Source organism: Balearica regulorum, chromosome 8, assembly GCF_011004875.1.
Source record: "Balearica regulorum gibbericeps isolate bBalReg1 chromosome 8, bBalReg1.pri, whole genome shotgun sequence".
NCBI classification, from domain to species: Eukaryota; Metazoa; Chordata; class Aves; order Gruiformes; family Gruidae; genus Balearica; species Balearica regulorum.
The window spans coordinates 28,890,186-28,911,489 of record NC_046191.1 but is presented as its reverse complement, the minus strand read 5'-3'; the positions used below and the strand labels follow the sequence as shown (position 1 = coordinate 28,911,489).

At 54.0% G+C, this 21,304-nt stretch overlaps 2 protein-coding genes across 2 annotated transcripts in view; both read right to left on the bottom strand.

Annotated features, from left to right (window-relative positions):
• The window catches only part of KLHL20 (kelch like family member 20), a 494,534-nt gene extending 480,386 nt beyond the window's left edge, over positions 1-14,148 (bottom strand). Inside the window, exon 1 of the mRNA XM_075760327.1 lies at positions 14,137-14,148. The gene's annotated coding sequence lies outside the window, so the exon portion shown is untranslated. The remainder of the gene's footprint in view (positions 1-14,136) is intronic.
• The window catches only part of LMX1A (LIM homeobox transcription factor 1 alpha), a 44,120-nt gene continuing 30,809 nt past the window's right edge, over positions 7,994-21,304 (bottom strand). Inside the window, exons 4-9 of the mRNA XM_075760337.1 lie at positions 14,160-14,392; positions 9,087-9,256; positions 8,857-8,934; positions 8,675-8,744; positions 8,369-8,539; positions 7,994-8,165 (exon numbers count right to left, since the gene is read on the bottom strand). Coding sequence (XP_075616452.1) covers positions 8,005-8,165; positions 8,369-8,539; positions 8,675-8,744; positions 8,857-8,934; positions 9,087-9,256; positions 14,160-14,392 — 883 coding nt within the window. The 3' untranslated portion in view covers positions 7,994-8,004. The remainder of the gene's footprint in view (positions 8,166-8,368; positions 8,540-8,674; positions 8,745-8,856; positions 8,935-9,086; positions 9,257-14,159; positions 14,393-21,304) is intronic.

Sequence of the window (21,304 nt, the reverse complement as noted above, 5' to 3'; positions counted from 1 at the left end):
CTACTGCTGCCCAACACATAGCAATGCCTTTGAGGATAGCATCTGCCTTTGGGCTTCTTCGTGGGTCTAACTCCTCACCCTCACTGATACTTTCCTCTAGATTCAGTGTCCCTTCCCCATCTCACACTCCCAGGTAACCCAGCCTGACATGGGAAAGCCACTGGTCAGACACCAGCCATGCTGTTCTCCTTCCCTGCCACTGGCTGCAGAAGCCTGGCCATGCCCAGCCAACTGGTGCTGAGAATTGGCCCCATTTCTCATACTTTAAATTTGAAGATCAAAACAGGCTTTCAGATGGTTCACAGTGCCTCTCCTTAGGCCTCCTGGTCACCCATGGTGGGGCTGCTCCTTTTGTCTTGACAGGGGAGCGACTGCCTCATCTTCCTCAGCCACCCTGGTCCCACCTGCAGGTAACATCCCCTTTTTTAGGCGAGCTGCTCTGCCACATTTGCTACTGTCCTTTAACCACTGTATCCTGCCTGAGCTTCTCACCCTGTCTCCAGCTCTCCCGCCCCAGCCTTTGTTGAAGGCCTCCCTGCAAAGGCAGTCTTTGCCCCATGGGATGAAGCTTCATGTGCCCCAGCCCCCAGGTCTTCTGTTGGCAGCACAGGGATATCACCGCTCCTTCCGCACTCCTCCGCCTACTCCAGGAAGAGACAGAGCAGCCAACAGTCTGTTATAGCTTCTGGCAGGCTCCAGCTAATCCTTTTGGAAGAGTTTCACCAGTCTCCTCTTCCCAAACTCCTCAGGGGCTCTCCAGTTACTTCCCAAATACCTACATGCAACTCAGCAGCAGAGCCAAACCCTCCAACCCTGGGACACCAGCTCAAAGTTGTCAGGACAACATAATCAGCCACCCAAGGCACAGGCGTTATGCTACATCTCCAGCTCCATGATCTCATGCTATATTTTCCATACGGTCCCTGCCTCGTTCAGCAAACGGGTGGTTGCTCACTGTTTCCCATCTCTTCCTCACTCTGTGCGCAGCCCGAGGGCCCTCCGTGCTCACATATTATTTTGAGCTTGAGTTGAGCACAGACTTGTTTCTTCGCAGATGCTCTTGGGAAAGCACAGAGAAGCCTGAGGCTCCATGGATACCTCTCTTCACAGCCCCTCCTCTCCAAAGCAGATATTATTGCATCTGTACCGCAAGGAACAGAGGCAAGAGGAGAGCCAGAGCTGCTGCGCACCAGCCAGTTTCAGAGCACTGGTCTGAGATACCAAAGCTCAGCTCTCCAGAGCACTAATCCTGTCTGGGCTCTTTAAGAGTCCTACATAAGATTGGTCAGAAAAGGGTCATTAGCTCTTCACCCCACTTGAAGCCACCAAGCTGATAAGGACCTTAGGGCACTGCTTGCTGGGGTTCACCACCAGCTCCCCATCTCTGTGCCACAGGGCGTGCCTGCCTCCTGCCACGCATTTACTCTGCCCCAAGACCATGATTCAATTCACCAAGCATCCCTCTGAATAAGACCCCTGTTCTCAGGGGTCATCAGAGGAGAAATCTGATCTTCCTTCTGAAGCAGCAGCTCAGAGGGCCCGAGGCAGTGGGAATCTGCTGTTCTTCACCGAAAGTGCTGTCAGTATTTGATCACTTGGAGTGTTTTGACATGGTTTGCAGTTGGATATGCTCATCCTCAGCCTGTGAACTTATACATGTCAACCAGGCAAGCACATGTCAGCCTCCACATCAGTGTCTAGGAGGTCTACAGCTGACAAGATAACCTTTTCATGACCAACACATTGCCACTCAGAGGAATGGACACAAGAATTTGGTCTGATCTCCAACAAGATAAGAAGCTATTATTCACCTTTTTACACCTGAAGAGCTTCTAACCCTTTTCCTGCCTTTCCATTGCTGGTCTTTAGCATTTCATAAAGCTTTTTTTTTTTTTAATGAACTTCCCATGCAGATGAGCAGTGGAAGGAAAGACTTAGCAAATTAAGTCACAGATTTGGACAGCTGGTGTTACCTGGAATCTTGCTCACGGACCTACCATAAGGCCAAGATGCTCATCCTCAGTGGTTTGAGCCCTATCATGTGTCACAAGACAAGCGTTTTCTAATGATGGGTGACATTTTGTGCCCAGAACAGCATCAGTGTAGATATCAGACACCTGGCAAATGATTTCACTCTGGAAAGGTGACAGAAGCAACCAAAGCTTTGGTCTTTTCCCACCAGAAAAGCAGCATTTGCTATCTCCCACGTCCAGTTCCAGGGAAAGACCCTGCCTGGGACTTCCCTGGGATTCGTGCCCTCTCCACCTCAGATGTGCAGAAGGATGACCACTGGTGTGGGTACATAAGCAGCTCTTCTGCAGGCTCTTTTTGTGCATGAGCGCATGCCCACATCACACAAGAAAGCAGCCCCCACCCCGCAAACACCCTGTGCACCAAGGGGCTGGGGGGTGGCTGTGCACTGACTGGGGTTCACACATGGGCCTCCTCCCTGCGCCAAGCTCTTCTTTGCTAGGAAGCTGTCTGCTTTGGGGTCTCTTAGCGCCCACATCTCAGCTGGCAGGAGCCAGCACAGCTCTGTGACTTCAGTTACATGCTGAGCCAGGCCGTTTTGAGCAAGGCAAGAATCCAACCCTTCAACTGGAGGTGGCTTTCCTAGACAGCATCTGCTACCAAGGTGACATGCCTCCAGGAAGGTTGCTTGCTCCTAGGACTGTGCACTACAAGCCTCCCACAAATACCTAAAAATGCCATCGAGATTTAAATCTCTAGATGCAAACCCAGCCAGTACTGGCCAATAACATTTTAAGTTTCACTCCAGTCTGCATCTGCCACAAGCTCCTGTACCATCCATTCATGAAGAGCAAGTTAATTAACATAATATCACTCAGAGCTAGCTCGTTCCTGCCTATCAGTATCATCTAATCAGTGTCCTCAACTGAAAAGTAATCTCTGACTTGATCTTTCCTTGGCCACCAAGCAGTGCCAGAATAGAGGGGGCTTTGTTTCAAGTCACTAGAGACATGAAGGTCAGCTCCCAACCTTTTCCTGGCATTGCCCTTGCCTTGGAGAGCAAGGTAGAGCCTGTTTTCATGTCAGACCTTGTTCTTTTCTTCCTGGCTTTGACAAGAAGATATCATTTGTCCTATGGAGTTGCTCCCCAGGCTGAGAGCAGGCTCAGACATGGAGCACAATATGGCAAAGCAGTACCATGAAAGTGCATCTCCAGGGAGGCCAGTCATAAAAATAGCAAACCCACCCCAGGGACATCCAACAACCCACCTGGCCTGACAAGAAGTCATCTGCCATGCAGTGACTCCATCACTAGCAGAAGATAAGGCCCAGCCAGTTTTGCTTTGGCAGGATCCATCCACACCCGGAAATAAGGCACAACAGAATATGAAATCCAGATGACAGGAGGACCCACATCTGCTACTGCATTGCACAATTGCAAGCTGGACTTGTGTTCAGGCTGTGCCAAGCACACAGGCCAACGTGCAGAAAGAGGACAGGTTTAAGACCATGAATTCTGCTGAATTTACTAGACGAAGAACCACGCCCTTCCACCATACTGATCCTTCCCCAAAATCACGTATTATACGTAATATTTTTATACATATATACACACATACCTTGAGATACTGTGATTACAGTGTGTCATTACATTTTTGCAAGATTTTAAAAGAAGCAGGCAACCAGTCTGCATGACATGGATTTTGTGGGGGTTTTATTTTGAGGGAAGTAATTTGGTGAGTGTAAATTGATAGTTAGGCTGATGGAAAGCCAGACTGATGTAGGTGAACATTTTTCAAATAGGAGATAGCTGTGGGTGGGGAAGACAAACCTTTTATCTTTAAAAGATTTAAAAAAAATTTAAACATGATGTTTAAAGAAATATCCAAGTGAGGGGAATTTTTAAGGTGGTTTTAATAACCATTATCGAAAACATCCATTTCTCTATTGCAAGCCTGGGTGGTGTTAACCCAGCCATTACCTACACCTGGATCCTGCAAGTCAGACTCATGCTGGTTTCACAGGTCACAGCAGCTCCTCCACACCACACATACTCCACCTCCACCAGATCTGCCCCCCCCCTTCCACAAGCAAAGGAGATCTCTACCTCAGCCCACAGTGACCATCAGCCTCACCCCAGCCCAGATCCTCTCTGCTCCACTAGCACCAGCCAGCATTTCTTCAAGACCACCAAGTCCAGTGATAGAGAAATCTCAAGCTATAATTTCACCAGCCTGGACCAGGACAGGTCCAATCCTTTTTCCCTGTGCTCTCCTCTGCTAAAATCCCAGGCTAAAAGATAGGATTTTTGCCTTTCTACATCATCCTCTGAGAAGTCAGGTTTGGAGACATCCAGCTAAAAAATTATGCTTAGCCCACATAAAAAAAAAAACCCTACCACTTATAACAGGTTGTGCTTTGCAAGAGTAAAGTACACACAAACACCACACTCTCCACAAAGAAATTTCCCAACATGTAATTCCCTCTCAGAAAGAGCAAGAGCTTTAGAAACACAGCAGAACTTGCACACAAGCACCTACCCTGCTGTCCTTCACAAGATCATCTCAAATCAGGCCAGGCAGCTTCCTAGGGCACATCTTCCCACCTCCTCCCAAACTCAGGCAACCTGTGAATCCTGCTTTTATAGGGTTTTACCCTCCCTCCTGCAACACCTTCACCTGGTGACTCACTAATTACATCCCAAATGAGCAAGCAGGCACAGATGAGATATTTCTACTGAAAGACAAGACCTTGCAGGTCAATACAGCTTATTTAATTCTCCATGGAAAGCCTTCTCCTACATGTCAGACATTTCTCCAGCCTTCTTTCTGTGCTTTTTCAGCTCATGTTTGGGGCAACAGAGGCCAGATAAGGGCTCAGAGGTGTTTTGTTATCAAAATGTTATTGTTGAGAGAAAATAGAGCCTGTGGAGTGATTAAAAATAAGTCTTCATTTTGAGGAGAAATGGGAAATATTCAGCTGCAGGATGACCAAGGCCACAGTCCTGAGCAGTTTGGGTCAGGCGGGCTGCCCAGCACCCAGTCCCTAGACATGACTGGGTGACTGGAACAAACTGGTCACTGCTGGGCTGGGGCTGCTGGGGGTTTTGCAGCAGTTGCCGTTCACAGGGTCAGGTGCCATGCTCTTCTGTCCTGAAACAGAGCAAAACCCCAACCAAAGAAATCCAGGCTATTCCTAGGAAACTACAACTTGCAAAATAGAAATCACAAATTTTCTTCATGCAGTCACACCATTCGGGAATATTATTTTTTTTCCTGCAGATTGGACTTTGAAAGCATTTTATAGCACAGGGACAGCAAAGCGGTGACTGATGAAAGGCAGGAAGGACACTTTGTTTTGAACATCTCATACAATGAGTTGTGGATCCCCATCCCCAATTTGGTGGCATCAGCACATATTTGTGGAATCTCTTCATGTCAGGAAGCTGCAATAAGACCAGCTCCTATTGGGAAATACCCACCCATATCTTTTAGGCAGTCCTAACGTGGGGTTGCCCACAGCCCTGCCGCGGAGAGTTGGGGTTCCTGGTGAAGTGACAGTACAGATGAAAACACTTACGGGGTAACTGGGCCTGCAGAAATGCTTTCCCAGTCCTGCAGTACCCCTGCCCTGGAGGAGGACGAATGCCTCCCAGCCATGCTCTGCTCAGTGGTGAGCTGGCAACCAGGGATGTGAAGGTACCAGTGAGGTCTGCAGGGCTTTTTAAGCCAAGAGCTCATGTGTTCGGGAAAATGTTTTGCTGGTAACCTGGCTGTCCTGGCTTCTCCAGCTCTCCTTCAATGCTGAGAGCACAGAAACACTGTGGGCAGGTGCAAACATGAAGTGGAGTTTTCTGATGGCACAAGCACACAAGAACCCATGCAGAGAGCTGGCAAACATGCAAACCACTTTTCTTTCTCTCTTTTTGCCCATCCTTTCTACAAGATCCTTTCTTGTTCTGAAGAAGGTTGCCTGGTGTCTGGCCTCCCTTTTTCTTTTGTCATTTTGGCTGGGAGTCATCTCTGCTGCCTACAGATGTCTGAAAGTTGGCTGTTCACTGTCCTGCTCTCAGTGGAGAGCCCCAAGCAAGCCCCTCACTGCCACCTCAGGTGGGAGCCAGAGATAGATGTGTCACCTTCCAGATCCACCAATCTCTGTCCATTGGCCACAGAGGACCCTTGAGGGCCAGTTTAGTCCTAGACCAGAGAATATTTGATATTGAAAACCCAAGGAGCAGAAGCTTCCCCCATGGTCTTACCATACCCTACCCAACACCTTCCAACCTTGGAGATGATTCAAACCCCTCCCTTTCCCGAATCAACGTGACACCCCACACAAGAAGAGACCATCAGGCTTTTCTTTTTTTTTTTTTTTTTTTAACCGAGATTTTTTTTGTCTTTTTAATTTTATCTTGGTACGTGATTTCTGACAGTGTGTCAGCATCTCCCGCCGGGTCAGCCATCTCCAGACCCTGCTACATTCAGTGTCAGATAGTACAGTGGCGATGAGCCAGTGTTTTGAGCCTCACAGTCACTTGTATGTCTTTACGGGTTGTCGCTTACATCATTTGTGAACAGCAGCACAAAAGGACACAACGCATGAAAACGAGAGTGGGGATGAGGTGAGGGTCAGCTGAAGGCTTGACCCCAAGGAGAACTTTCCCCAGGTTCCCACAGCTCCTGCAGGGATGAACCCGAACGTGGGGTGGGAAATGTAGGGCTCTCCCTCCTTTTTTCTTCGCCCGAGGGGTGGCGACACGGGCTGCGGTATTTTCCAGAGCCAGGACAGCAGCTCGCACAGGTCTAGCACCCATATTTGAGGGTACGGGATGGGGTTGCTGCCAGAGGCAGGCTGGGTCCCGCCGTGGGAAGGAGAGAGGTGAGAAGCAGAGCTGAGCCTCGATGGGCCGGGATGTCCACCAGCTCCAGCAGTGTTGTCCACCCCGCACCGACCTCCTGGACACGTGCAGTGGTGAGGACAGGACCTGGCCACCGTGCTGTCCCCATCGATCTGCTGGCAGAGGAGCAGGTCCCTAGAGCCAGCCCTGCTTTGAGTTTCAACTGCACCTCAAAACCAGTGGGGCAACCTGAGAGCACCAAAAATAACCAACCCCGAAACCCAAACCTATTGCCTGAAATGAACTGATGTTCCTTCCCTGCCACTGGGCTTTTGCAACCTAAACATAACGTTTATAAAAAGTAAATTATTTCATCTTATAACTTAAGTGCATTGAGTATTTCCTTAAATATGGTTCACGCTGAAAATAAAGTTACTTTTGCTGTACAGTAAATTTCTGATAGACTTAGAAATAAACTTTGTTGATACAATCTGGCAGGTGTGGCCGTGCAATACGTCACCCACAGCCACACAGCTCTGCGCACACACACACGCGTGTGCCCACACACACACACACATACACACACACAGCCCCATCCTCGGGGACGGGGATGATGTTAGGGGTTTCTAGCTTTCTATATTTGCATGGGAACATCTATCTTAAAAGTCCCTGTGTTTAAACAGCGAGCGCTCAAGCTGGTCGAGGGAACAGAGGGAAAACCCCGCAGCAAAGTTTTCCCCGTGTTTCCCCAAAGTGTTGTCAGCTTTTCAAATTTCAAAGCCCAGCTGATGCTGCGGGCTCCCCCTGTGAAGATCAGCAGTTTGCTCTTTCCACCGCTCGGACTGAAGCTGTTGCAGAGGGGATATGGCACTGGGATGCTCCCGCGGGAAGTGTTTCCCCCTCCCCCTGCCTTTCCCCTTACCGAAACGAGAAATTTGGTTCCCCGTTTGAAATCTGAAAGCCCACCAGCCAGCTGCAAAAACCACTCCTGTCCCTAATCCTAGGTTCCTAAGAGAAACATGAAACTATGCAACCCATAACTTAACTCGCTCCTTGGGAATCCCAAGCTACAACATATTGTTTGACAGCATCCCAGCAGTGTCGTTTCCCCCTCCCTCCCAACCCCGGGGGCTCTGCAGCCCCTCCTGAGGCAGCGCGGCGGCACCGGCTGCCCCGTGCTGGGGACCACGTCACGTTCAGGAGGTGAAGTAGGAGTTCTGCATGGAGTACAGGTGGTCGATGGGGTTCCCCACTCGTGCCTGGAGTGGCCCTGCGTCCGCCGTGGCGAGGAAGCAGTCACCCAGGTTGCTCAGTGAGGTATCATCGCTATCCAAGTCATGGAAGAGGGGCTCGGCACCTGTGGAAGCAGGGAAGGAGTAGAAGGGCTTCAGAGCCTGCTTTCTCCTCCGGCATTAGTAGCCTCAGCTTTTGCAGTGAAGGATTTAGGGAAGAAGGGACTGTCGCTGCATCCCCCAACGCATTGCCCGCCACACAGCCCCCTGCCACCGCCCAGCATCTCTTTGACGGAGAGAAGGCAAGAGACAAACCCTGGGGCCTTACCGTAGGGGTGCATGTGATCTCCGGGCATCTGTGGCGGGGTGAGCCCTTGCCGGAAGGGGTCGGAGCCGTAGACGCTTTGCTCCATGCCCAGGAGCTGCTGGGGCGGAGGCAGAGCGGTGTAGGGGTTCAGCATCCCCTCCAGCCCCGCGCTGCCACCGCCGTTCGTCTGGGCTGGAAAATAAGAGCAAGCCATCGGTGCAGCTGGTTTGCTGCTTTTTGGGGGGCCCAGCTCCCTTTGGAAGCCTGGAGAGGGCTGGGAAATGGGGAGACCCTGAGTGCAGGGAGGGCTGGGTGCAGGGTGGGTACCTGAGCTCAGGCGCTGTGTGTTCTGCTGATCTTGCTGCTGCTGCTGCTGCCTCCTGGCGAGCTTCTTCATCTGGTCAAGAAGAAGGGGAAAAAAACGGGATGAAGTCATCTCCTGGCCAGAGTGAGGAGGGAGGGGAGCCCTGGAACCGGCCGCTGGTGGTGGGCTACCCCCGTGCACCCACCTTTGCTCGCTGGTTCTGGAACCAGACCTGCACCACGCGAACGCTCAGCCCCGTCTCGGCCGCCAGCGTCTCCCGCACCTTGGAGAAAGGAACAACAGCAGTGTCTCAGCCCACTCAGCTTTTCGGGAGCACTTTAGGAGGGGACAGAGCAGTCGGGGCAAGTACTTGCCCAGCATCCAGGACATCCCTGGGGGCTGGAGGAGGCGGAGCATGGGCCTTTCTCCTCATACCTTCCTGCAGGGCTTGGAGGAGACCTCAAATGATGCCTTGAATGCTCTCCGCTGCTGCGTGGTCAGGATTGTCCGGGGTCTCTTGGGCCGCTTGTGATCCTTCCCGTCCTCGGCACCCTTCCCCGAGGCTTGGCCCAGTTTGCAGATGCTGTCCTCATCTTCACTTTTGCCTAAGGGGGAGGGGAAAAAAAAAAAAAAAGCAGGTCCTTTACAGACAATGGGCTGGGCACACCATTTTCCAGCACGTCCAAAACAAGCTGCTGTTGGTGGGGATCTTCTTGTGAACGTGTGTGAGGAGCTGAGGTTTGGGACTAGCTGACCCGTGGCAGCTCAGAGAGGGAGAGAGCTGCTGTGGCTTATAGTCTGGGGTCGCTCATCCAGCAGATGTGCTTTTTTGGTTCTTTTCCCCAACAGTCTGAGCAGCTGCAATGTGAAACCCTGGGATACCTGATTTTCCCTTCATCAGATCCAAATCCCTGCTTGTTCCACAGGGATTTCCTGCCAAGCCACAGCTGGGGACACATCTGGACAGAGACACACAGGTCACATCCACAAGAAGGGACAGCAGACATCGAGGACCACTCTGCCCCTGGGGCTGTCCCCCCCAGCCCAGCTGGTGGCCAGGCATCTGGTCCCTCTGCCTGGACAGCCCATGCTGGGGGAGGTCAGGGTGCAGGGTGAGCAAAGATGCTCAGAGAGGGCAACGCGTTAGCCAAGACCTCACAAACCCCTCCTGATTTGTCCCACCATGGAGGTCAACTCCGTTTAGAGCACAGACTTTTAATCACAAATACAAGGGGCATCTTTTCACCTATATTTCCCCCCTTCCATAGAGTTTTAAATCTCCCTGGACAGAAGCCCAGGCTGCTTTGAGCTTCACACCGCGGGTGCTCGCTGCGATGTGCTGCTCCGTTGTGTTCCCAGGCACTGGTGTGTATCTCCCTGCTGCTCTCCACTGCTTGGGGCCGCGGGGCCTTCGGGCAGGAGCTGCTCCGGGAAAGCAGGCAGCACTGCCCTGCCTCTTACCATCCCTCCTCATTTACCGCATCACCACTGTATTGATGACCTCACTTGCATAGGAGAGCTGTAATGCGGGTTTGACAGCACAGGTCCTTTCCTCTCACAAGCCGTAAATCGCTTACAGCCTTTTCCAGAAAGCTCCTCCACCATCTGTTTGGGAATTGATAATGGAGCTGAGGTGCTGGTTCGATGCAGATGCAGGTTGCAAGGCTGTGCTCAGCCCGAGTCCCGTCCCGGGGCTGCTGCATCTCTGGGAGATGGGGATGCACCAGGGGATTGTCAGCCTGGCCCAGAGTTCATGGCTAAAGCAGGTCAGGTCCTACCCCATGGCAAGAGCTAATCATGGATTAGAAAAGTGTAATTCCAATGGCGGCCCATTTGGGAACGGGGAAAGACAGGAGCAGATCTCCGGGGCGAAGGGAGGCAATGATCCCAGCAGAGAAGCAAGGATGCTCTCCAGTAAAAGTCACCTCTTCCCTCCACGCTGCTGGGCTATCTCCTGGGTTCACCGGCCGATACAGAGACCTTCCCTGTGATGAGGGCTGGGAGGGCTGGGACAGGGAGAGATGTCCACGCTGGTGGTCCCAAAACCAGCCCGGAGCTGGGTGCTGGCCCCTGGGAGCCAGTGCCTTGCTGCTGCTGCTCACCCACAGCACATCCACGGCATGCCAACAGCAGCAACGGGAACGGGAACGGCAAACTGCTGCCTTCTTGCACGTCCCAACGCGAGGTACGTAGTAATGCAGTAGGTCTGAGAGCCCCAGCGCTGGGCACCGCCAGGGTGTGGAGTCTCTGATGGCTGGTAGGGCTGAGCAGCGGCTGCCGCTGGCTCCTTTTCAGTGCCAGCACAAGCAGGATCTCTGCTTCGCTGAGCTGCTTGCTTTCCTGAAACCTGAAGGAATTTAATTTTGATGGAAGTGTAGACAAATTTACAAATATTGGGAAAAGGAATGTCAACCAATGGAGACATTTCGGTGCCTGAACAGCTTTGCACCCTAAGATGAGGTGAGCGCCCCAATCCCCTCCAGTCCAGGAGGGGCAGAGCCTGGAAAGGGGGAGCCAGACGCTCATGTACTCTATCAAGCAAATGATGCTCAAAACCCACACCAAGGGGGAAAACCCGCTCGGAGCAGCCCCCCCGCCCTGAGCCCTCCCCCCCCACAACACCTGCTCCCCAAATCCTTCCCCGTGTCAAAGGGAAAGAAGGAAAAGCGAAGCCGGATTTGGCGGGGTATTACTTTTAATTAACTCTCTCTTTCAAGCCTTTCCCCTCCAAGGAGGGGGGAGAAATTAATGAGTGTCTGGGGCTGCCCCTGACGTCACCTGGGAAGGGGCCGGGGCGATGGATATTGTGCGGCGTGCCCTCGGTCCGACCCGCCGAGCCCGCATCCCGCCGTCGGGGCCAGGACATTCCTCGCTCAGGAGGATTTAGGGAGAGGAGAAATGTTAGGACGCTTTTAATTGGAAAGCGGGGTCCTCTTTCAGAGGGGCTTGTTTACTTAGGCCGGGCAGCGGAGGCTCGGGGGAGGCAGTAATTGAAGCGAGGGTTTGGGAGATTACAGACAACATATGGCTCGCTTTTTATCTGCGCTTTCTCATAAAGTGGCCTTTGGTGCGCAGCGGATGGGGGGAGGGAGGGTGAGGGGCTTCAAAGCAGCGAGGTGGGGCGGGGGGGGGCAGGGGAGAGGCTGGAGAAGCACATCGCACGCTGCTGGTGAAGGGCACCTGGGAGCGGTGCCAGAGCAGGGACACCGCTCTGCATCCTCCGGCGTGGCAGTGGGGTCCCTGGGGGGGAGGCAGCAGGAGAGGGCAAAGCTGCGCCACGCTGAGCATCCACGTGGGATGTGCACGCAGGCTGGCCCCCGCCGTGCCACCGGTCCCCAGAGCCACGCGACGTCCCGAGACAAACTGTTGGTGGCCACCAAAACCGGGCAGGGACGGTGGTGGGGCTAAGCTATGGGGTCTGCGGGGAGATGGGAAGGGCCAGGACCCCCCAGGCCAGGGGCTGCCGGGGGCTTTGGGTCGGGTTTCCGACCAGCCAAGGGGCTGCCGTGCCCTTTTGACTCCCATACTGGCCCTTCGCATCCCTCGGGTCTCAACTGGAGTTTCCACCTAAAGAAGTATTTCCCCTGGAGGTTTTTGCTGGTTGAAGCTCTTGCTTTGGCCAGAGCCCCTGGCAGCAGGGCTGGACCACGGGCCGATGAGTCGCTGGGGAGGAAAAGCTCCCCAACCTTTGCCAAACTGCCCTTTTCCTCCACTAGGAATAAACCCAAATCGTTGTGGCCAATTCATTTATTTTCCTGCATGACGTCTCCTCATTGGTTCCTATTTTAACTGAAAGAGTTTGCACATCCCAGAAGGAAAAAATAATAATTCTTCAATCAATTAAGGACTTTCCCAGGGCTAAGGCAAGAGCCAGCACCAGCGTGCCGGATCCTGCTGCTTTCCTGCCTCTCCAGCTCCTCCAGCGCTGGATGATCACTCACCGGCCCCCTTCAGCCACCTCCTCCCATGGCCTCACTCTTTATTTTTTAAATATCATCACTGTTACTCGGGTGGGAGGCTTTTTTTCTTTCGAGCGAGCAGGGTTGCAGAGCTCAGACAGAGCAGCCGCAGGCAGTGCTCAAAGCAGCCGGGCTCTCACTGCAGAGGAGCACAATATTAAAGAGAAACACGGACTTGGGGCAAATTTTGCTCCATCCCCACCAAAACCTTCCCTGTCCCCCCCCACACCTTCTCCCAGCTGCAGAATTGCCTGGCTTTGCCATGACCGTGTCCTGCCCAGCTTCACACCTTAACAACCCCCTCCTAAATGGGCTCATAATGTTGATTTCTATTTTTTTTTTTAAATCCAGTCCTTTGCTCTAGCAGGGAAAAGACAGGCTTGCCCCCAGCTTGCCGGCAGCCCTTTCCAGAGCACGGCATTTCAAAGGTAAATCCTTCCCTCCGCAAAGCAGATTTTCCCCCAATGACGCTTTTTAAGAGGAGCCAAGCAACCCAGGCGCACGGCGTGGGGCCGTGCAGCCTTGCGAGGAGCGGGGCTCAGCGGAGGCAGTGTTAGCGTGAGGATTTCTGCTAGTAGATCATTTCCACCCCCCCTGGCCCCATTGCTGGACTTTCTTACTAAATTTGTCTTCCTGGGAAACATTCAGATTTGATTTGTGTTGACTGTAGATACATATTTTAATGCTGATCTGATGCTCTGGGCAATCTAACCCAGCAGTGACACCCTGGCTGGAGGAGGATGCCAGCCCCCCTGCCCACCTCCAGCCGTGGTGCCACCTCGCCCGCAGCCCCCCTTGGCTCTGCGGTGTCCCCGCAGTGTCACCACACCGGGTCTGCAGTCTGGCTCCGGCCATCGACTGCCCGGGAAGCTGCTGGGGACACAAGATTTGCTGGCTCCCCGCTCCTCGCTCATGTTTTAGCTCCGTGCCTCAGTTTCCCCTTGGTATTAAAAAGGGTGGCTGGAGGAGAAGCAGCTCCCTTCTTGCACTCAGCCTTTCCAAAGTCCCAGGTGGGGACGGTGAGGCACCGCGGAGGGACACAGAAGGTTTAGCCCAAGGTAGTCAGTAGGATTCTTGGGACTGTGATTTTTTTTTTAGGAAGAAAACTCTAATTTACAGTGTATTTATACCAGGGGCAGCTCCTCCGTTTCCCCGGGTGAGGAGGTGGGAGATGTGACCTTCCGCCAGCACGGCTTTCCCTCCCGCGCCCGGGGAGGCTGTACGCCCCTCGGGATGGGGTGCTGGTGCCCTGCACAGGCCAGGAGCACAAACCCTTCCAGAAGCGAGACTAATGAGATGGGATGGTCCCCAGAGCATCCTCCAGCCCCGCAGCCCCTCCGCCGCCAAGGTGCCCGCTCACGCTCTTGCCACCGAGGTGGGAGAGACTTTGGCTGGAGGATGCAACAGTGCTTATAGAGCTTTTCCCTTTGGACCACGGGGCAGAGGTTCAGGGCAGCGAGCCCAAATGTCACCTCCAAACTCCACCGCACTCGCAGGGGCCTCGGAGTGGGACCAGCCAGGGAGACGCCGGGCGCGGGCGGCCCCTTACCAGAATCCGACAGAGCCGGGCTCACCAAGCTCAGCAGCTCCCGCTCCTTCTCGTAGTCGCTCTTACAGAGGAGCTGCCCCTCCTTCAGTACAAACTCGTCGCCCTTCTGCAGGCGCCGCTCGCAGACGCAGCAGCAGAAGCAGCGCAGGTGGTAGACGCTCTTCTGGGCGCGCATCACCAGCTCGCTGGGTGCGATGGCCTCCAGGCACCCGGCACACTTCACCGCGAAGAGCCTGGGGGAGCAAGAGGAGATCCCGCTGGGACACCCGGCAGCACCGCGGCTGCACCCGGCACGTGGTGCGGCGTTGGGGACAAGGGATGGGGCATCCGTGGCAGGGAGACGGGCATCGGCACAGGATCACTGTGTCACCCCGTCGGTGCTTTGATTGCGTTGAGAGGCTGGGCACATCGGTGCTGGCACCCTGCAGTGACACGGCACGTGCTGCAAGCTTGCCCTGTGCCCGTGGGGGATGCTGCCTTTGGGTCAACTTTAGCACTTCTGGTTGACTTGTTATCAGGTGCTTACCATGAATGAGGTCAAAGGATGAAGACACCAATGTCTGGACACCCCAGGTGAAAAGCAAGCAGGTGTCAAACCCAACAGTCCAGCTACCACCACCACAAGACATGGGACACATGACACCTATATGGGTTTTATCACGCCAGCCCTGCACGTCCACCTGCTTCCAGCTCACGCCTAGACGTAAGGAGGTGCTGCAGAAGGCAATGGGGCCAGCGAGCTCATCCACACCTCTCAACAAGCACCTGTAGAAAGCATCCGCGCTGTTGGTCACCCACAAACCACCCCATCCCTCCGGCCTGGGTCATTGGAACAGCCCCGTTCCTGCTTGCAAACACATCGGGAACATCTAACATATCATAAAAATTTCCATGGCAGCAAGGTTTGGGTTAAGGCTGGTGACAGACTGAAGACTTGACATGTCAAAAGGAAAAGAAAAAGCTCAGCTCGTTCCTTGACATTGATGTGACAGTGTTTGAGGCATCCCTAATTGTACAGTTCCCAGGTTTCGACACACTGGTTTTATACTTAAAAGCCAATAATAATAATGACAGCAATAACACTTTAGGCTGAAACAGAGCTTTTCTTTCTTTGACTTTAAATGTCCTTACCAAGAAGCTCAGTAGCATGATCAATGATCTACAGTTGGGGAAACTGAGGCGAGCAGAGCGGAGGTGGCAGCATCAGTGTTGGCTCGAGAGGACATGGAAGCACCTGGAGCTAAACCTTGGGCTGGATGTTTTAAGTGAATGGGATGTTTCCCGCAGTAGAGGTGGTTGAAGACACCAAACCAGATCTTTGTTGCCACCTCCAGATATCCGTGGTTTTGGCTTGGGCCCCATAAAGAAAAAAATCCCTGTTTACCCAGCCTCGTCCTAAATATCTGTGGGAACTGGACATTATTATTGCCCTGTCTTGATGACTTTGGCCCAGAAAGAGAAGTCAGAAGTCAGCACACATCCTTCAGAGGTTATCTCCGAGCATTGCCCGTGGCCCAGCCCAGGGACCTGCGTGGGGAGGGCTGCATCCAGCCTTCCACTGACCCCAGATAGCTCCCGCCTCCGTGGTCCCTGTCCCATGTGCCATCCTCGGGGGAGACCTGCGGGGCTGGGGGGCTGCGGGGCTGGGGATGGCTGGCTGGGGAAGGCAAGGGCAGCCCTCCAGCCACCAGCGGGCTTTTAATCCCTGTTACAAAAACCACAGAGGGAATGAAAAGTGCTGAGTCAGCCCCATTCCAACAAGGAGAGGACCAGACGCATGCAAAACCATCAGAAAACTGGGATAATTTTAAAAAGTTTCTGTGATGAGCTCGATAGCCCATAAAAAAAGGAGACGGGGGGGGGCAGAGCAAGGCACGTGCGTGTCTCTGTGCCCCAGAGGTAGCACCCGTAACACCGGAGATGCTGCTGAACAAAAGCTCCCCAGCAGCAAAGGGACACGCATCGTGCTGCAGCCCCACGCGCAGCCGCTGCTCCCGTGAAATCCCAGCCAGGCTTCATTTCACCTTTTCATTTCACTGCTTTCCTCGCCCAATAGCCGATAAACAAGACGCTCAGCTGTGCAAACCGCCGGAGGGGGACAGGCAGGCTCCGCCGCGCAGGCAGCGAGCCCGGGAGAGTCGGCAGCAGCTGGTCGCATCTGTGCTTGTCTCGTCCGAGATCAGCGCTTGCCTGCGTGCAGCCAGCGAGCCCGGACAAGGCAGCGCGTCCCACTGGTGCGAGGAGGGCAGATACGTGCAGGAGCAGAGGATAACGCCCGAATCCCCGCGCCGACGGGCAGGGTCGGCCGTAGAGCATCATCTCCCGATGCCCCGTGCCGCGGGTTGGTGAGCACCCAGGTCCGGAGGCAAACAGCTGCCCGCCAGATGTGCGCACAGCTGGTAGGGCGCCAGGGCACACCGCCACCCGCCAGCGGTGCCCACCACGGGTGTCGAGGGCTCGAAGGGTTGGGAATGGGGTCCTCCGTTTTATTTGGCGTCGGCTCCCTCCCACCTTGCGGGGGCTCTCTCGGACGCTTTAGGCCGGCACGTGGGCTATGCCCGCTCCCTCCCAGGTTTTCCCAAAACAGTGGCGGTGAGCACAGGGATGGGGTGCATCACTCTCCCCGTTCCAGCCAAATCCTGGGCACGCTCAGCAAATTGTAGCATCTCCCAAGAAGTAGGAAAGGGGTGTTATAAAGCTTTTATAAAACACTGTTGTCATTGCAGAAAGTGGAAAAATCAACAAATAACAGGTGGAGGTTAGGAAGTTTATAATTTCAGGTAATGCCGTTAGCAGCTTTTATTTTTGGACATTCAACTTTAATCTCCCAGGTTTACATACAACTGTCTGTCTCTAAGGTGTATGTACTTCCAACATGCCTGTGACTGCCCTGGGAGGAGAGGGATGTATATTCCCTTGAGAGCATCCCTTCTGAAGGGTCATTTTCCTCTTGGTCCAGCTCGGAGAAGTGCAGGCTTGTGTTAACATTTCTGTAGTCATTTCGTCTTTAATTATGTCTCTTTTATGTCAAAGTGGAGGCGATTTTTATTATCTGGTAACACATCCTCATCCTGTTTAAATGAAGTTTAAGCCCTACCTGTTGGGATTACTAACTGCTCTCGGTAATAAAATATTGATAAGCTATTATGTTACTGCTATCCAATTTACATGAATGAATGTGCCCAAAATCTTTATTTCCAGGGCACTGATTAGAGAGCCACGAACCTTTGCCAATTAGGCACAGCAGCACCAACCCAGCAAAGGACTTTTCGAAGCCCAAAGAGTGTTGCGAAACAGGAAGGTGTGAAATCAATGTAAATGGCTGCCTAATCTTAGACAATTAAAGCTGTACTTAGGTCACTGAATAAATGACTTTATTTCCAAACTGCTGAGTCCCCAACAGCTCCCGCTGAGGGATGCTAGATGGACCAGGCGTCTTTCACGGCCCGGTGCAGGACTCCCCCATCCCTGGGCAACGTGAGATGCAGAGAAATCCCCATAAAACATCTTCCACAGTATGAAACCATAAAGAGCTCCTTATAAACCCACAATAAACCCAGATTTTAGGCACTGAAAGGTCGCGGGTATAAAATCTGCAGCCTACCACAGGTAGTAATGGGGAGAGAGCAAAGGGCATCACTGGTGTCCCAGGTCCCTACAGCCCTGGACCAGCCCTGGACAGTACCAGCTCCTATTCAGGGAGGAAGAGCATGCATGGATAACCCCCCCGCACAGATAACCCCCCCACACAGATAACTACCCTGCATGGATAACCCCCACACACATAACCCTCCCACACAGATAACTCCCCCGCATGGATAATCCCACTTGGGAATAACCCCACATGGGGGTAGCCCCAGGTAGGATAACTCCAGCACGGATAACCCAACCGAAACACCCCCGGTCAGCCTGAGATGGGCCTGAAGGGAAATTTTCTTCCAGCACCAGACCTAGCAATTAATTTAACTTTTTTTCCCAGAGCAAGACACACCAGCCTGGATCCGGAGATGTTTCCCTCCACCTCTGGCATCTTCAGCTCTGTGCCCAGCTCCCTCCTGCTGCAAGCAGCGGGCTGCAGAGCAAATGCCGTCTTTTCTCCCCTCTGTACCTCCTTGTGCCCCCCCTGCAGCTGCAAAGGGGACTTTGAGATTACATTTCGCTACAGGAGGCTGCACAGAAGAGAAGGACGGGCTCTGCCCAGGAACTTCAACAGGTTTTAATCCAAGAACAAATTACCAACCCCGAAATTGCAACAGGAGCACCTTCAATTCTGCCACCCTAGGGATGCTGCGGGCTTAAGTTCTCAGTAGATTCCCCCCCCCCCCCCCCCCAATAGCCTGGGGTTCAAAAGATAAATCAGGCCTGGCTGGCAGCTTTTGGGTTTGTTTAGCCACGTACAAAGCTGGCAGGCGCAGGGCAAGGCACCGGACGGGGTGACCCGCTCAGCACTGTGATGCTCGGTGGAAACCCAGCCTGCCACGGGCAGCTCAGTAAAAGCCTCACTGAAGCGCTGACAGCAAATATTTGTAAATAAAAACAAACCCGCTCAACTTAGGAAGAACTGGAACAAAAATACGGTGATGTAAGCAATTTTTATCACAACACAGAACCTTTTGTTTCTCATCTTAAAAACGTCCCTGTTTCTGTATTGATGGATCTGCATTAATTTTTATTTTTCTTTAAAATTTAGGTCCCTTTTGAAATGACAGTCTGCAGTTTTGAAAAAAAAAAGGTGGTGCTGGTGGGTTTCAAGAAAATCTTGAAACAAAATATTTTGCCATTTCCAAAAGTGCAACATTTCTGCTGGAAGAACCCAAGCGAGGTAGCTGGCCTTACAGACATCCCCCTTCCCCTGGGACACAGTCCCACGTCTCCGTGCAATTCCTCCTCCTCGAGAAAGCCATCCCAGACCTCTGCTTTGGGGCTTCCCATCCACGCAGCATCACCGAAAGCTAGAAATTTCGACACGTGGCTGAAGCCACCTTCGGAGCGGCGCATCCCATGTCCCTCCCTGCACCGACGGAGGGGGAGCGGTGCAGGCAGCCCCAGTTTCCCATCGGAGCCATCACACCCCCCCGCATTTCTCCCTTTATTTTGAGGTGACAGGCTGAAAGGGGCCATGATTGACAGGCGCTTCCCGGCTGCTGTCTGTCTGCGTGCGCCGCATACAAACGCGGCCCTTCGGAGCCTCCCCGGGGGGGGCGGCGGCGGGTCAGGGACGCTGATATTAAATACTGACGGACAAATCTCAAACGCCGCACGGAGGCTTGGTTCAGGCGGTGGGTAAGGCAAGGCTGCTCTGCTTTCCTCCCTGCATCCCTCCCCGCCCGCGCCAGCCTGGCCCAGGGACGTGGTGAGAGGGGCAGGGGCAGCCCCCGAGCGACCCCACGGGCTCCTGGCCGAGGGCTGGGGGTGGGCACCGTGGGCACGGGTCCCTGTGAAGCAGTGCAGGCAGCTGCCTTGCCCACCTCCCTGCCAGGGCTGCTCGCAGCAGACGCATCCACAGGGATGCTGGCTTTTCCAGCACCTCGGTGCAGAGACCCGACCAACTCATCTCCCGCTCTCACCACGGCCCAGGAGGAGACTGAGCAGACCCCGACCGACCCATCGGAGGCGCAGGGAGCTCCAGCCCGGTCACGCTCACAGCCGTCCCCAACCAACGGCTCTCTGGAGACCAACGCCGTGACCCCCCCGGGAGCCGTGACCTTGGCCCGGGGACGAGCTGATGGCCATGCACAGGAGGCGGCTGGCAGCGGGCACCGGCGGTGAGCCGTAGGGCTTTGTGGGGAGCGAGGACACCGGATTGAGTTGTCTTGGCACCGGGTCATCTTCTTACTCATTGTCACTCGTCAGAAGGGGGGACAGCAGCACCAGGTCCTCGACCGGGCTGGCAGTGGAAAAATGCCAGTCGCTATCAACCCTGCGCCCACGGCTTGGGAACGAGTCGCTGTCCTGCTGCTGCTGGGCTCACGTCACCCTGTCCCCACCTCCCGCCCTCGGGGGGTGAAAGGATGAAGCAGAGGGCACGGACCCATGGCCGTGCAGGAAGGGGGACGGATGCATTCCCCCCGGTGCGTGGTGCCTGCGAGGGCACCCCCCGGCCGCAGCAATGGGGGGACGACGTGGACCCTCGGCCCCGGCGGGAAGGGTGCTGAGGCCACGGGAGCAACTAGGAAAGGGCTGAGTCCATCGCAGCACTGCAGAGAGCAGGCTGGCACGTCCCGGGGATGGGGAGAACATTTTGAAGGGCAACGCGGCACCAGCAATCCCTGGGGACCACCGAACCCACCCCAGGTCTGCAGGCTCCCAGGCTGACGGAGGAAAGCACCCGCAGTCGCCTCTCCTTCTCTCCCTGCGCACCCCAAGCCCTCGGAGAGCTCTCGGGTGGGACGGAGGAGGGATGTTTTCCCTGGGGCTGTTCTCCTGACCCTTCCCCGTCTCCGGGCTCCCTCCCCCCTGAGGCGGACAAGTGTTCGCTTTACTGCCTGGCAACGGGGCCGGGGCTAAGCTTGCTAAAATATGAGTGTTTTTTGGCTGGAGTACCAGAAGGCTGCAGTCCTACAGAGAGAAAAAAATTGAGCACTCCATGCCATGGCTCCAGAAAGGGGGAGAATTAGGTTTCACACCGAGCAGGCTGGACCATGGCATTCTTTAGTTAATGCTTAACAAACGCCCAAACAAAAGCGGCCAACTTCGCTGCATGTTTGTAAAATGTATTCTCAGCAGATTCAGGTTTATTGGAGAATTCACTCGCTTTGCAGCAAGTGGCGTTTTCCTTTTTTTTTTTTTTTTTTTTTTAATTTCCCTTCTCCTCCCCACCCCCCCGGCTCAAGCCCTTCTCATTCCTCCTGCCTGAATGTGTCTTCTGACACTTCGAAGGGACGTGGCAACCGGGCTGAAATGGGCTTATTTCAACGCGGGGGGCTGATGTGAGCTTGTCCCCCGCGGCCCCAGGCCGTGAGCTCTCACTGGGGTCCAGCCGAGCTGTTGCCAGCAACCAGAGATGGGGAGTCCAAAAAACGAACCCTTGGCCTCTTGCAAATCTACCCTGAGCAGTCGGCCGGTGGCTGTGTTCTCCGAGAGACCAAGGAAAGCGAGGGAGTGAGGTGAAGCCCGAGAGACCTGCATTTCACTTTTCTTCACCC